General features: G+C 40.2%; 1 protein-coding gene across 18 annotated transcripts in view; it reads right to left on the reverse strand.

The window, feature by feature from the left end:
• LOC140484687 (disks large homolog 5-like) overlaps window positions 1–15,803 on the reverse strand; it is a 195,897-nt gene that overhangs the window by 31,669 nt on the left and 148,425 nt on the right. For 5 of the 18 annotated variants that reach the window (XM_072583336.1, XM_072583341.1, XM_072583329.1 and 2 more), the window contains 6 exons: window positions 13,884–14,014; window positions 13,695–13,796; window positions 11,946–12,102; window positions 10,197–10,274; window positions 5,550–5,712; window positions 3,999–4,138 (listed from right to left, as the gene is read on the reverse strand). In XM_072583336.1, coding sequence (XP_072439437.1) covers window positions 3,999–4,138; window positions 5,550–5,712; window positions 10,197–10,274; window positions 11,946–12,102; window positions 13,695–13,796; window positions 13,884–14,014 — 771 coding nt within the window. The remainder of the gene's footprint in view (window positions 1–3,998; window positions 4,139–5,549; window positions 5,713–10,196; window positions 10,275–11,945; window positions 12,103–13,694; window positions 13,797–13,883; window positions 14,015–15,803) is intronic. The other 13 variants (XM_072583342.1, XM_072583337.1, XM_072583334.1 and 10 more) reach the window with 5 other exon arrangements.

Consider the following 15,803-nt stretch of genomic DNA (forward strand, 5'->3'; position numbering starts at 1 on the left):
GGAGATAAACTAAAGATATTGTCAGATAGATGGGTGATCTTTATGAAAAGTGGGGGGGGGGGGGGGGGGGGGGGGGAGGCAGGTAGTACAGGAGTCTCCTGTGACTATAAAATGTGTTGCTGGAAAAGCGCAGCAGGTCACGCAGCATCAGAGAAGGAGAGTCGACGTTTAGGGCATAAGCCCTTCCTCAGGAATTCCTGAAGAAAGGCTTATGCCCGAAACGTTGATTCTCCTTCTCCTTTGATGCTGCCTGACCTGCTGCGCTTTTCCAGCAACACACTTTTAAGCTCTGATCTCCAGCACCTGCAGTCCTCACTTTCTCCTGTGGCTATCCCCATCTCAAACAAGTAAACTGTTTTGGAAAATGTAGGAGATGATGGACTCTCAGGGGAATGTAACACTGACAGCCACGTTTCTGGTACTGAGACTGGTTCTAACATAACAGATGGTATGCTATATTCCAAGCGATTGACTGTGATAGGGGACTCTCAAGTCAAAGGGACAGACAGATGTTTCTGCACTGACAGACATCAGAATGGTGTGTTGCCTCCCTGGAGCCAGGATTTAAGGCATCTCAGAGAGGGTGCAGAATATTCTCAAAGAGGAGAGGGACCAGCAGGAGGTTGTTGTATACATTGGAACTAACGATGTAAGAAGAGAAAAGGACAAGTTTCTGCATAACAAATATACAAAGTTAGGCATGAATTTAAAAAGTAGGCCCTCGATGGTAGTAAGATCTGGATTACTCCTGGTGCCAGAAGCTAGTGAAAGTAGAAATAGGAGGATCGAGCAGGTGAATGCATGGCTAAGCAGCGCAGGGGAGAAGAATTCAAATTTGTGGAAATTCAAATTACTTATATAAGGTGTGTGTCACCCAGAGAGATAGTGAGGAAAGAGATCCATCTGAGACTGGTACAGTTTGGAGAAGGACTAAGTCAAATACTCAGGGCAGGCAGGACCAAAGTAGAAAAAAAGAAGTAGGACTGATTGAAGTAGCTGCAGCTACTTCAATGTAAGAGGCCTAACAAATAAGGCATGAACTCAGACATGGTCGGGACCATGGGACTGGAATATCATAACAATTGCAGAGATATCGCTCAGGGATGGATAGGACTGGCAGCTTAATGTTCCAGGGTATTAATGCTTTAGGGGGAGTGGCATTTTTGATAAGGGATAATGTTACGGCTGAACTTAGGGAGGATATTCCTAGGAATCCATCCAGGGAAGTTATTTGGATGGAACTGAGAAATACAAAAGGATGATCATCTTATGGGGATTGTACTACAGATCCCCCACTAGTAAACAGGAAATTGAGAAACAAATTTGTCAGGAGATGTCAGTTATATGTAAGAATAATAGGGTGGTTATGGTAGGGCATTTTAACTTTCCAAACTTAGATTGGGACTGCCATATTGTTAAGGGCTTGGATGGTGAGGGATGTGTTAAGTGCGTACAAGAAAATTTTCTTCCACAGTATGTGGATGTACCTACCAGAGAAGGTGCAAAACTTAAACCTACTCTTGGGAAATAATTCTATTAGTTTTAAAAGTGTGATGGAAAAGGATAGACTGGATCTAAACTTCTAATTTGCAGAACGCTAATTTTGACAGTATTAGGCAAGGATTAGGCACGGTGGCTCAGTGGTTAGCACTGATGCCTCACAGCACCAGGGTCCCAGGTTCGATTCCAGCCTCCGGCCACTATCTGCATGGAGTTTGCACATTTTCCCTGTGTCTGCGTGGGTTTCCTCCGGGTGCTCCGGTTTCCTCCCACAGTTCAAAGGTGTGCAGGTCAGGTGGATTGGCCATGCTAAATTGCCCATAGTGTTAGGTGCGTTCATCCGAGGGAAATGGCTTTGGGTGGGTTATTCTTCGAGGGTTGGTGTGGACTGAAGGGCCTGTTACCACACTGTAGGGGATGTAATCTAAAAAGTTGATTAGGGTGTATGTTTACAGATAAAGGGGTGGCTGGAAAATGAGAAGCCTTCTAAATTGAGATAACGAGAGCTCAGAGATAGTATGTTCCTGTTAGGGTGGATGGTGGATATAGGGAATGCTGGATGATGAGAGAAATTAAGGTTTTGGTCAAGAAAAAGGAAGCAAATGTCAGGCATATCCAGCAGAGATTGAGTGAATCCCTACAAGAGTATAAAGGTAGTAGGAGTATACTTAAGAGGGAAATCAGGAGGGCAAAAAGGGGACACCAGATAGCTTTACAAATAGGATTAAGGAGAATCTAAAGTGATTCGACAAATACATTAAGGACAAAGTTACTAGGGAGACAATAGGGCCCCTCAAAGATCAGCAAGGACATCGATGTGTGGAACCGCAGGAGATGTGGGAGATACTAAATGAATATTTTGCATCAGTGTTAACTGTGGAGAAGGATATGGAAGATAGAGAATGTGGGGAAATAAATTGCGACATCTTGAAAAATGCCCATATTACAGAGGTGGGCACGCTGGATGCCTTAAAACACAAAGATGGACAAATCCTTGGGAAGAACTCAGTGGGAAGCTTGGAAATTGATTGCTGGGCCCCTTGCTGAGATATTTGCAAGGTGCCAGAAGACTGGAGGTTGGCTAACTTGGTGAGCCTGACATCAGTGGTGGACAAGTTGTTTGAGGGAATCCTGAGGGGACAGGATTTACATGTATTTGGAAAAGCTAAGACTAATTAGGGATAGTCAACATGACTTTGTGGATGGGAAATTGTATTTCACGAACGTGATTGAGGTTTTTGAAGATTTAACCAAGAGAATTGATGAGGGCAGAGCTGTGGACGTGACCTATGTGGACCTCAGTGAGGCATTTGACAAGATTTTTCATGGAAGACGAGTTAGCAAGGTTAGATCACATGGAATGGACGGAGAACTAACTATTTAGATACAGAACTGGCTCGAAGGTGAAAAAAAACCGAGGTGGGAATTCAGGGTTGCTTTTCAGACTGATGACCAGCAGTGGGCCACATGGGTTGGTGCTCGGTACACTGCTTTTTGTCATTTATGTAAATGATTTGGAAGTGAATATAGGAGGTAGAGTTCATAGGTTTGCAGATGATGCTAAAATTGGAGGTGTAGTGGACAGTGAAGGTTACCTCAGAGTACAACAGGACCTTGATTAGTTGGGCCAAGGGCTGAGGAGTGGCAGATGGAGTTTAATTTGGATAAAGGTGAGGTGATGCATTTTGGGAATGCAAATCAAGACAGGACTTATACACTTAATGGTAAGGTCCTGGAGAGTGTTGCTGAACAAAGATATTGATTGCAGGCTCATAGTTCCTCAAAAGTCGAGTCGCAGGTAGATAGGATAATGAAGAAGGCGTTTGGTATGTTTGCCTTTATTGGTCAGTACATTTGAGTATAGGAGTTGGGGGGCCATGTTGCAGCTAAAAAGAACATTGGTTAGGCCACTATCTGATTACTGCGTGCAATTCTCGTCTCCCTTCTATAGGGAGGATATCGTGAAAGTTGAAAGGGTTCAGAAAAGAATTACAAGGAAGTTGCCAGGGTTTAGGGTTTGAGCTACAGGGAGACGCTGGGGCTATTTTTCCTGGAGTGTTGGAGGCTGAGGGGTGACCTTAAAGAGGTTTATAAAATCATGAAGGGCACGGAGAGGGTAAATAGACAAGCATTTTCCCAGAGATGGGGCAGTCTAAAACCAGAGGGCATAGGTTTAAGGTGAGAGATGGAAATACATATTCAAAAAATAAAGAACACTCAACCATGTTCATACCTTGTGTAAGCATAGAGTCATTAAGCATAATTAAGGTGGAGATGAGACAGATATTTGAACAGTAAAGGAATCAAGGATTATGGGGATAAGGTTGGAAAGTCGAGTTGAGATTACCGAATTAGCTATGACCTCAATGAATAGCAGAGCAGATTGAATGGACTGGCTTCTGCTCCTATGTCTTTAGGTCATTGGGAGAAACTTAATACATTGCTCAGAGAAATCAGCGTATAAGTCTAAGTTCTAATTTGCACAACTGAAGTCTCACCTGGAACGTGAATGGTTACCCAGTTGATACATATGTGGGTTATATTGGGCCAAGATGGTGATAGTCTCACATGGCTCTGTCTGTCCAATAATTAACCGGGCCTGTTGTTCAGTGGCGTTCCGCAGATTTATGCCATTATACTGTCAAAAGATAGTAAAATGTCATTACCAACACTGCTGTGTATGTAACATAAAATGCCTTCTTAAAACCAAGAACAAAAGACATGATATGAAGGGAGAGACAAAGACAGTGCAAGGAAAAGAATTTGTGCTTTTGCTGCATCTTTCAAATCTGCAATACATCACAAAGCACTTCAGAGCAATGAACTACTATTTCAATGAAGGACGAGTTCACAGTAGTCCATTTGCACACAATAACATGAAGCATTAATGAGATAAATGACCGTGAAATCTATTTTGGTGGTATTGTTTGATGGATGAATACTGGCCATGTGGAAAGCCACTCTGCACAGTATCTGGGATTATTCAATTCATCTTAATAGGCAGGCACGAGGAAACTTAAAAACAGCTTTTAAAACACAACTGCTCACTGAAATTCTCAGTGGTAAGACAGTTACCACTAAACCAACTGGAACTAGATTAATAGGAATGCAATGATGCATTGTATTTGGAGTATCAAACTACCCTACAATGGCAATCATCTCAAAACCCTGGCCACTAAGCTGTTGGTTTCTGCTGTGCTGGAGATTGGAAGAAGAAAAATCAAAGTGTAATATACCGAGATGACTCAAAAACACTGATAATGCCAACTGATCTTCTTGGCAGGAGATGGCATGGAGCTTTGGGAAACCCATTTTTACCCCATTCTCTTATGATAGCTTTGATAACTTGGAGAAATGCAAAGACTGTGGAAAAAGGAATAATATTACACTCTAAATTAACATGATCTCAAAATTTTAGGCCTGTCTATAAGGAGGCCATGTTCTTTGGCAAACCATCAGTAAAAAGCAGGTTTATTTTAAAGTTTTGAAGGAATGCGGGTGTTCAGGGAATGGGACTGCGGTGAGAAAAGCAAAATGTCAGATCATGCTCCTATGAATCACACTTTATAGTGAGGGACAACCCGGTAAAAACAACGATAAAGCCCTTGTGGAAATATTCCGATTCAAACAGCTGTTATGCAGTTTTTAATTGGAATTAGAAAGAACCCACATATTTTGGGCCTTCTTTCAAGACGCCCTATTCTCATGGAACTAAAAAATGAAGAGCATCCTCTTTCAAAGTTCCAACATTTGAGATAACTCACACCAGGAGGACCCATCTGTCACTCTTCTTAGATAATTGGAAAGATCCATGAAACAGCATGCAGACAGGCCCAGTCAAATTTTAAATGCAATTACAGAAGATTACCAATGCTCTCACAATACAATCTATACTGACTGAACTGAATTATAGGCAAATGTTGAAGTATTCTGCGAATATAGGAAACCCTTTCCCTCCCTAAACACGTACAGTTGTGCAAAGCAACAGAAGCTTCAGATGCATGATTTTCCTCATTATTAGCAAGTTTTAGCAAGTTAATCACATTTACCTCAAGCAACTGGTCACCATATTCAAGTCCTGCTTGATGAGCGATACTTCCACCAATTACCTTGGAAACAAATATCCCTCCATTTTCTCCACTCACGATTGAAATTCCAAGTGGTTCAGTTCCTTTCTGTACTGTCACATGACGGGGTTCTTGTAGATAGGGCCTTTAACATAAAATTATTTGAATTCCCTTCAGCAAAATACTCACTGAAATCTAAGGTTTTATACGAAGTCAAATAAGGCAACAGACCACCTGCACTTCAATTTTATTTTTAAACTGAGACAGACAAGATTACAAATTGGATTGCTACTCAAACTAGGATCTTAATTTGCACTGGACAGGCATGAGCACGTTACAAACAGCACAGAAATGGTAACACAGGAGAAGGTCTTTTTGCTAGTGAGAATATTTGACCCAAGACAATGGTATGCGTGTGGGGTGGGGAGATTTGCTTGTGCAATGTGGCATTATGCAGCAACATCAAATCCTCAGGGTTCATGCAGGCAAGTGCGCTGCATTCTTCATTGATTTCACTAGAGAATGCCATGAACGTTATGACTGTGCCTGCTCCAGTGAATCCAATCAACTCTGCTTAATGGTGCAACTCAAGCAAATTTCTTCTCCCACATCTTTTCCAATACAATCATCCTTAATTTTAATATGTATGTACAAAAGGAAACTTCAAAAAGGCAGCTTCACTTAGCCTCTCAAAGTATTTTGTACTTGGTTACCTTTCTTATAGTTTCACAAGATAAAGTGAACAGAATATGCACTGCACAGCACAGTGAGATTCATGTTTGAAGGAAGCAACAAGAGCAACCAGAGTTACTGGAGAATCAACATCAATCCTGACAGCAGCCAACAGGCAAACATGTACTGGAAAATTTGTCTACCAGCTTCCTGAAGAACCAATTTTGTTTGAAGTACCTTGTGTGTGAATCAAAGTTGCTGTATTAGGCTGTATCTACACCACACACCAAAATGAATCAAAATATGTAACAGAATGAGGTCAGCTGCTAGTTAATGCATACATTGTCATCCTACCCCTAGTAGTAAAATCCTGAACTGTTTTAACATGCTTGAGGGCTCCCATAAACTGTGTGACCAGTTTCCTGAAACTGAAATCTGCACATATTCTTTTTTTTCAATTCAATCGTGGGACGTGGGTACCGCTGGCTGGGCCAGCACTTATTGCCCATCTCTCGTTGCCCTTGAACTGGTGGTGGTGAGCTGCCTTCTTGAAGGCTGCAGTCCACATACTGCAGGTTGCTCCACAATGCCTTAGGGAGGTAATTTCAGGATTTTGAATCAGCGACAATGAAGGAACAGCGATATATTTCCATATGAGGATTATGAGTGGCTTGGAGGGGAACTTGCAGGTGGTGGTGTTCCCATGTATCTGCTGCCCTCGTCCTTTTAGATGATAGTGATTGAGTATTTGTAAGGTGCTAAGGATCTTTGGTGAATTTCTGCAATGCATCTTGTAGATAGTACACACTGCTGCTACTAAACATCAGTGGTGGAGGAAGTGGATGTGGTGCCAATCAAGCAGGCTGCTTTGTCTTTGATGGTGTCAAGCTTCTGGACTGTTGTTGAAGCTGTACCCATCCAAGCAAGTGAGTATTCCATTACTCCTTTTGCCTTACAGATGGTGGACAGGCTTTGGGGAGTTAGGAAACTTATTTACTCTCAGTATTCCCAGCCTCTGACCTGCTTGGGTAGCCACTGCGTCTTTTTGGCAAGTCCAGTTGTTCCTGATCAATGGTAACCTTAAGGATATTAATAGTGGGGGATTCAGTGATGGCAACACCACTGAATATCAAAGGGCAGTGATTAGGTTGTCTCTTATTCGAGATGGTCATTGCCTGGTATTTGCGTGGCATGATTGTTACTTGCCCCTTGTCAGCCCAAGTCTGGATATTGTCCAGATCTTGTAGCATTTGAACATGGGCTGCTTCAGTACCTGAGCACGGAGCTGACATTGTGCAATCATTGGTGAACATCCATTCTTCCGACCTTATGACTGACGGAATGCAATTGATGAAGCATCAGAAAATGGTTGGGCCTAGGACACTACCCTAAGGAACTCCTGCAGAGATGTCCTGGAGCTGAGACAATTTACCAACAACCACAATCATCTTTCTATGTGCCAGGTATGATTCCAACCAGTGGACAGTTTGCCCCGACATCCAGTGATTCCAGTTTTGCTAGGGGCACCTTAATGTCAAGGGCTGTAACTCTCACCTAACTTCTGGGAATTCAGCTCTTTTGTCCATGTTTGAACTAAGGCTGTAACGAGGTCAAGAACTGAGCAGCCCTGTGGAACCCAAACTGAGCAGGTTATTGCTGAGTAATTGCTGCTTGGTAATACATGTTGATGACACCTTCCATCACTTTACTGACGATTGAGAATTGACTGAGGGGACAAGAATTGGGCAGGTTGGATTTGTCCTGCATTTTGTGTACAGGATATACCTGGCGAATTTTCCACATTGTTGGATAGATGCCAGTGATGTAACTGTACTGGATCAGCTTGGCTACAGGAATGATAAGTCTCCAGTACTACTGTTGAAATGTTGTCAGGACCCGTAGCCTTTGCAATATCCAGTGCCTTCAACCATTTATTGATATTACGTGGAGTGAATCAAATTGGCTGAAGACATACTTGCAAAGTGGGTGACCACTGCAGGAGGCTGAGATGGATTATCCACTTTGTACCTGGTTGAAGATTGCAGTGAATGCTTCAGCTTTATCTTTTGCACTAACATGCTGGACTCTTCCATCATTAAGGACGAGGATATTTGTGGAGCCTCCTCCTCTAGTGAGTTGTTTAAACTGTCCACCATGATTCACGACTGGATGTCGCAGGACTGCAGCGCTTATATATGATCTGATTAGTTCATATCTACCACTTGCAGCTTATGCTGTTTGGTATGCAAGAAGTCCTGATCAGTTATTACACCTCATTTTTGGGTATGCCTGCCTGCACTCTCCACCGAATCAGGGCTGATCACCTGGCTTGATGGTAGTGCTTGAGTGGGAAATATGCCAGGCCATAAGGTTGCAGATTTTGTTGGAGTATGGTTCTGCTGCTGTTAATAGTCCACTGCCCAGTTTTGACTTGCTATATCTGTTCGAAATCTGTCCCATTAACAATAGTGCTAAACAACACACTACAGGCTGTGTGAAGGCAAGACTTTCCCTCCACAAGGACTGTGCAATGGTCACTCTTACTGATACTGTTATGGACAGATGCACCTGCAGTTGGCAGATTGGTAAGGAGGAGGTGGAGTGGTTTCCCCTCTTGTTGGTTCCCTTATCACCTTCTGCAGACCCAATCTAGCAGCTATGTCAGTTTGGACCTGGCCAGCTCGATCAATAGTGGTGCTGCTGAGCCACTCTTGATGATGGTCAATCCCCATCCAGAGTACGTTTTGTGCCTTTGCCACCCTTCCTCCAAGTGTTGTTCAACGTGGAGGCGTACTCAAACATCAGCAAAGGGAAGATGGTTCATAATAATCAAGCAGGAGGTTTCCTTCCCCATGTTTAATCTGAAGCCATGAGATTTCATGGGTTCTGGAGCTAATGTTGAGGTCTCCAAGGACAACTCCCTCGCAAATATATACCACTGTGCCGCCACCGTTGCTGGGTGAGTCCTGCCAGTGGGACAGGACATGTCTGGGAACGGTGATTGTGGCGTCTGGAATATTATTTTGTCAGGCATGATTCTGTAAGCTTGAATACGTCAGGCTGTGCTTGAATAGTCTGGGAGACAGTTCTGTTAATTTTGGAACAAGCCCCCAGATAATGGTAAGGACTTTGCAGGATTGTCAGGGCTGATTCAGCCATGGTCTTTTCTGACGCCTAGGTCAGATGGCCCATTTGGTTTAATTTCTTTGTTGAAACTTGATACAACTGTGGCTCGCTAGGCTGTTTCAGAGGGCAGTTGAGAGTCAACCACATCGCTATGGGTCTGGAGTCACATGTAGGCCAGGAAATCCTCCATCCTTGAAGGACTTTTGATATGCAAATCTAAATAAACCAATTAAGTATTTTTAAAATATACCTCTACTACATTAAAAGTTACTAGAATATCTTGACGTCAATAACCTAAAATGGTTTGCACTGATGAAAGGTCACTGATCTGAAATAATAACTTGGTTTCTTCATCCCACTGGCATGATTGGACCTGCTAATTATTTTCAAAGAAAAATAAGTTGTTTAATTGCTACAATTATAGCTAATGTTATATGTTTGAGTAACCATAGCGTTGGAAATGACCCATGAAAGAATATTCTGTTAGATGTTCATGCATTTGGCTCTCTCTAAATTGCTCTACACCACCACTATTACCCACCACATTAGGAGATCAGATCTCAAGATTACCTACCTTCTTAGGCTTTTGTTCAGAATATTCTTCTGCTGGCTGACATAAGTTAAAGTAATTTTTGTTCATTTTTCAGAATTAGCTGCTGTCAGGCAGACAAAAGTGTCTCAAGCAAACACTAACCTTGCATGGGATAAAGTTGCCATGCAAGAGCTTCCACATTAGCAGTAACTGAGAAATGCGAAATGACAGATGAATAAGCAAATCTTGAGAATCGCAAACAGGAAAGCAAAAAGCAAGTTAATTTGTAACAGGCCAACCTCAGGCTCCGTAGTGATGAGAAGCGAGGCCTAGGAGTGAGAGGAATTCTCAGAAAGGACCTATTACGAAATAGGTATCTAAAAAGGGTCAGAATGAAAGAAAAACAGTTGTAGAGATGTATTCAAAAAGCCTAAAAATGTTATGCTTCAGGAGGTTGAGAGAGAAAGAAGAAAAATATAAAAAGCTGTGATAAATATCAAGTTCTCTCTGATCTACAAATACATTCAATAACTTGATCAACTTGTAAGAGTGTAACTATAGCTTTGGGCCCACAATTTTACTTTTTCCAAATAAACATAAACGTCAAAGTTGCAGTTTAAAAAACACATTATCTATAACTCTATTTCTGGAATGGGTGCAACATTAACAAAATGAAAATACTTAAACATCATAAAATACCAAATTTTACATCCTTTATTAGAATTCCTGTTATTAGTTGGATTTAAAACATTAGCATTGGAAAGCCAATCAGAATGTTCTGAAATACTATACATAATATAACCATTACAGTGTTCACTGTAGTGATACCTCAAAATGTTTCCTTAACACTGAAGGATCAAATACAACATTCTTGCAATCTAGAAATGCTAATAGGATGATTGCTATTCAGGCAGTCCATATTAAAGTATTTTCACATTAAGCAACAAGCCTAACCATAGAATAATATTTGACTCACTTTTTTGCAATTCCTAAAAAAAGTTTCAATTTGCTATGTAGGGTGCTGGCCTAGTAGGAGATATGAGGCATATTATGCCCTGTTACTAAAGGAAGAGTATAACAAAGAAACCAAACAATATTTTTCAAAGGGCAACTGCATGGTTTTGTTGCAATAAAATGTGTATCAGTATTAAGAAATCTAACTAAAACATCAACAAATCAATTCTGCTGACTCTGGACAACACTAAGATGATGGTTGACTAAAAGTGCAATCCATTCATATTCCTTGTATGGAGAACCTGAAAATAAAGTTGGAATAAGAAGTCCCAACCATGCATTTAAGACAATTCCACAAATATAAATTCCCTCACAATATTGTTCAAAATATTTGGAAGTATAAATGAAAATGTTTTTACAGCCTTTTCTTAAGATTGCGATAAAAGCCAAGACTTTTGAAAACCAGAATTCTTGTTTAAGCATTTGATTCAAATATAAATGCTGAAAGTTAGAAAGTTCCCAAAGCTTAGCTGGAATCACTATTAAGTCAAGTATAGGAAAGCCATTTTAAGTCTGCCATACGTTATCTTGTGCTTTGCAAAGACGTGTTTTCTGCTGAAGTCTCATTTTGTCATCTAATGTTGGTAAACTACTCTTGACTGCATTCAATGACTGATTCGTTTTTTTAAATATAGTTATGATGCTTGATCCTTCTAGAGCCATGATGATGGACTAGACAATGATAAGACAAAATTAAAGATACAATTGGTTTAATTCAAATTAGCTTAGTTTTTAACTTGCAAATGGTAATGTTAGATTTAATTGTGAACTCAATTATTCTCCATGAGGTGAATTTGTTAAAAGCGTCTTTGCTTTGTCTGAACTACCTTCACATTGAATGGCCTGATTTCCTAAATAACCAATCCAGTTTAATGATTGTCATTGAAAAGTAAGGCCATAATGTTTTATAAAATTCCATTCATGTCACACACAATCCTTTGCTGTCAATGCTGAGTATTTCAGTGAATACTGATTGTAAGCAGGAAATCATATAGTTCAAATCATAACATGCAATAAGTTTACATTATCCATACCTGTCTTTCCTGTATTCTCCTGTTGACACAGGACTAATGGAGATCTTAGTCAGAGAAGAAATTGAACTCTGTGATTGGCTGCTACCAAATGATGTCGTCTCCAGGTTCATTGGTGATTGTGGGGGTGTAATCAAACTGGGGCTGCTACGCTCAGAACCTGATTGTAAATATATCAACATGAAGGTTATTCAGAAATCCTCTTTTTAGAACAACAATTTCTTCTACATTCTCTTCAATAATTCCCTAAAAGGATATTCAATTTAGTATCAAGAACATTGCAAATGCTAAATCAATCAAGCATCTGTGGCAGAATATTCACTCACCGCCTTCAACAGTTCCAATCTTACCAATATTCTAAAAGCATTAGACCTTCTTTTGTGTCAGCTTCCCTGCATGACTTAACAGTCTCTTTTGTGAAATAAAAGGGAAACTAAAGTCTTAATTCTTGATTTTCTGCAAAGAAAAAACATCTGCAGAACCATCTCAAGTTATTAAGCACTGTAATTGACAAGCATATTGACAACTTCGACTGTGCATGTTCTTTTAGAAGTGTCATAGTGCAAGCTAGCATCTAGCAAAACCAATAATCAGCAAATGAATCAACATCTAGCATAGCGCAACATACTCTTCATCGTATATCAGATTTATGAAGTTGGTAGCAATCCAAAGATCTATAGGTAGATGCTTTTCCTTGCACAAGCTTTATTACAGTATGATGAGCACCTCAGAAATGGTTAACTCAATACTTTATTGAGACAAGATTTGAGGTGGAGTAATGGCTCAGAAGACAAAATTTGTATAGCTACACAACTAGATATACATAAAAGTGGAAGTCTCATGTTGCAAAATGAGAAAATAAAATGATTGCAAAGTTGGAAAAATCATTCCACTCCTTCCATCTGCTCTCACTTCCATAACATGCTTCTGATGCAGAAACATTAAGAGTTAAATTATCCACACAAAAAACTTGAACACAAGCAAGTATCTGTATCATTATTTCCTAGAAGGGCAAATTTAATTATTTTTAATAGATTAAACTGATAAAGCTGAAGGTCATTTAGTGGTGTAATGGCTTTATGATCATGGTAAACTCATGCTGGATTCAGACAATTGAATAAAAAAAAGACTAAACAAGGAAATGCATGGAAAAATATCTTCAAGATCACTGAATTCAACTTGCTACAGTTGATAACAATACACTAAGATGATTAAGAATATTTGACACTGGCAAACTCAACCAAAACCAATAATTTATTTCTGGAATATATGCAAATTAAGCTATTAAAATTAATTGACTCCAATTAAGTTGTGAAATTCTAAGCCAGAATCCACCCCTATACTGTCGTCGAGACATGAGCTGATTTCCAACTATCTACAGTATCATAACTGAAGCAACATCACTTCAGTTAGCTCTTAAACACTTTTAGCAATAGCTGATTTAAAACTTGATCATAATTCAGATAGCAAACTGCCTTGACATCAAACTCAAAATGCAAAATTGTAGATCACTATGTCTATAATTTCCCATTACAAACCCCATAAGTATTAAGAAATAACTCCAAATATTACTTAGCTACGATTAAAGAAAATTTCAGACAACCAAAGTTAAATTCATCAGCTGATCAGGCACTACACTTTCGCGTGATGCATGACTCTCCTCCTTCCTCTACTCCAGAGGGCAAAAGGAATTATGGGAGCAAAGTGAACAGAATGCTAGCAACAGTAAAATTGTGTGTTGTGGAAGATTACCTCTGTCAGAGCCTGTAGTCAATCGTGGGTAACGGGTATTTGAAGGGATTCGAATCCGTCCACTTTTACTCGGAGCAAAAGCCAAGCTGCTTGATGAACCTGCTGAAAAACCAAAAGGGGTGGCTCAGTGGTCACTGCAAAGATATTAGGTAGTATTGACTAAACAAAAATGAGCAGATGAAGAATTACCAATACGTGCACTGGCTGGTAGAGACTGTGTTCCATGTGATGTTGTGCTTCTAGAGGACTCCAACAAGTCACTTGAGTGTTTGTGGTCTGGGCCAGTCAGATCCAAGCTATGATGTGTGTGATGTTGTGGGCTAGGAAGTAAAACAATGAAGTTGCATTCAATGCTTTCTAAGTTTTTTTTTAATACCAGCAAGTAAAATTCTCCAACAAGAAGTACAAATTCAAAACGTTAATTTAGAATTGAACATATTTTATATTTAACCTTTGTTTTATATCATGGCCAAAACCAATCATCATTCTTTTTCTCCACCGAGTTCCAAAGATAATTTTATTTAATTTTTATAACCAAATCTGTAGTTTTTGAGTTACAGGGCTGACCATATTTTGTCCATAAGATCCACTTCCCTTGAACTTCTTGACTACCTAACTGTCATCAATGGCCGTCAAATTGGTTGACGTTTAATGTTTGTTCCCAAATCTTATAACTCCCATCATTTACTGCTTCAAAAGGAACCACCATCAATCTCTTCCTATCTCCAACTTCCCTTTTATCTTCAAAACCTGAAAACATTTTTGACATTCAACTTGCACTCAGCTTTGATTATTCAACCCTCAACTAAGTATCTGACTTCATGTGCTGTTCACCATCTCTGTCTTTCTTAGCCACTCTTCTGTTCAAATTCTTGCCACTACCCTTTCCATAATCATCTATTTCAATGCTTTCTTCACTGGCCCCACTCCCTTTAGCAGATCCAAATAGTGAAGGAATGGTGACAGTTTGGGAGTGTGTGTGGAGTGAGCAAGGGAATTCGCACATAGTGGTGTTCCTGTATGTCTGTTGCCCTTCTCCTCCAGGTGACAGAGTTCAATGGTTTAAAAAAGGCTGTTGAAGGAAGTTTGGCAAATTGCTATTTGAGGTCCATCTTGAATATGGAACACACTTCTGTCATTGTGCATTGATGATGGACTCAGATGGCTTTTAAGGTGCTGAATGGAATGCTAATCAAATGACCTATTATGTCCGAGATGACAAAAGCAAAATACTGGAGCTGCTGTAAATCTGAAATAACAATATAAAGTCTGACAGAAACTCAGCACGCCTAGAGACAGACACAGAGTTATCATTTCTAGTATGACTCTTCGGACTGAAAGGAGATGGGAAGTGGTGCTTTTATGCTGATGACAGATGGGGAGGAGCAGCAAGTGGAACAAATTGTGAGACTGCCCACAGCAAAGGACAAAGTGAGTTCTAACGGTTGGTAAAGGAAACAGAAATATAAAATGATGTAAATTAGAGTGTGAAATGGAGAAAATGGGTTTGCTCTGCCAAAAGGTTAACACGGGCATAAAATGGTTTATCGAAAATGGCAAACAACGGACAAAATGGAGGTGTTGTGCAAGTCAGTTACCCAGTCTGCAATTGATCTTGCCAGTGTAAAGAAGTCCACACGGTGAGCACAGAATACAGTAGATTGGATTGAAAAAAATTAAACCACTCTTTCTCTTTTGCTCTGGGCACCCTCACAATCTTTTCCATTTGCTCCTCTTCCCCTCAGTCAGCAAAATTAAAACCATCATGCTCCAGCTGTTCAGTTCTGAAGAGCCATACTAACACAAAACATTAACTCTACTTTTCCCTCTAAAACTGCTTCCAGACCTGCTGAGTTTCTCCAGTAGTTTCTGCCTTTATCTATCCTGGATGATGTTGAACTTTTTGAGTATTTTTCAAGCTGCAGTCACCCTGCAGCATTTGGAGTATATTCCATCACATTTCTACCCTACCTTGGAGATAGGGATAGGCTTTGGAAAGTCAGATGGGGAGTTACTTGACACAGAATTCCTAACCTCTGACCTTCTCTTGTATTCACTGTATTAGCAAGACCAGTTCAATTAAGTTTCAGGTCAAAAGTTAACACTACC

Source organism: Chiloscyllium punctatum, chromosome 13, assembly GCF_047496795.1.
Source record: "Chiloscyllium punctatum isolate Juve2018m chromosome 13, sChiPun1.3, whole genome shotgun sequence".
NCBI classification, from domain to species: Eukaryota; Metazoa; Chordata; class Chondrichthyes; order Orectolobiformes; family Hemiscylliidae; genus Chiloscyllium; species Chiloscyllium punctatum.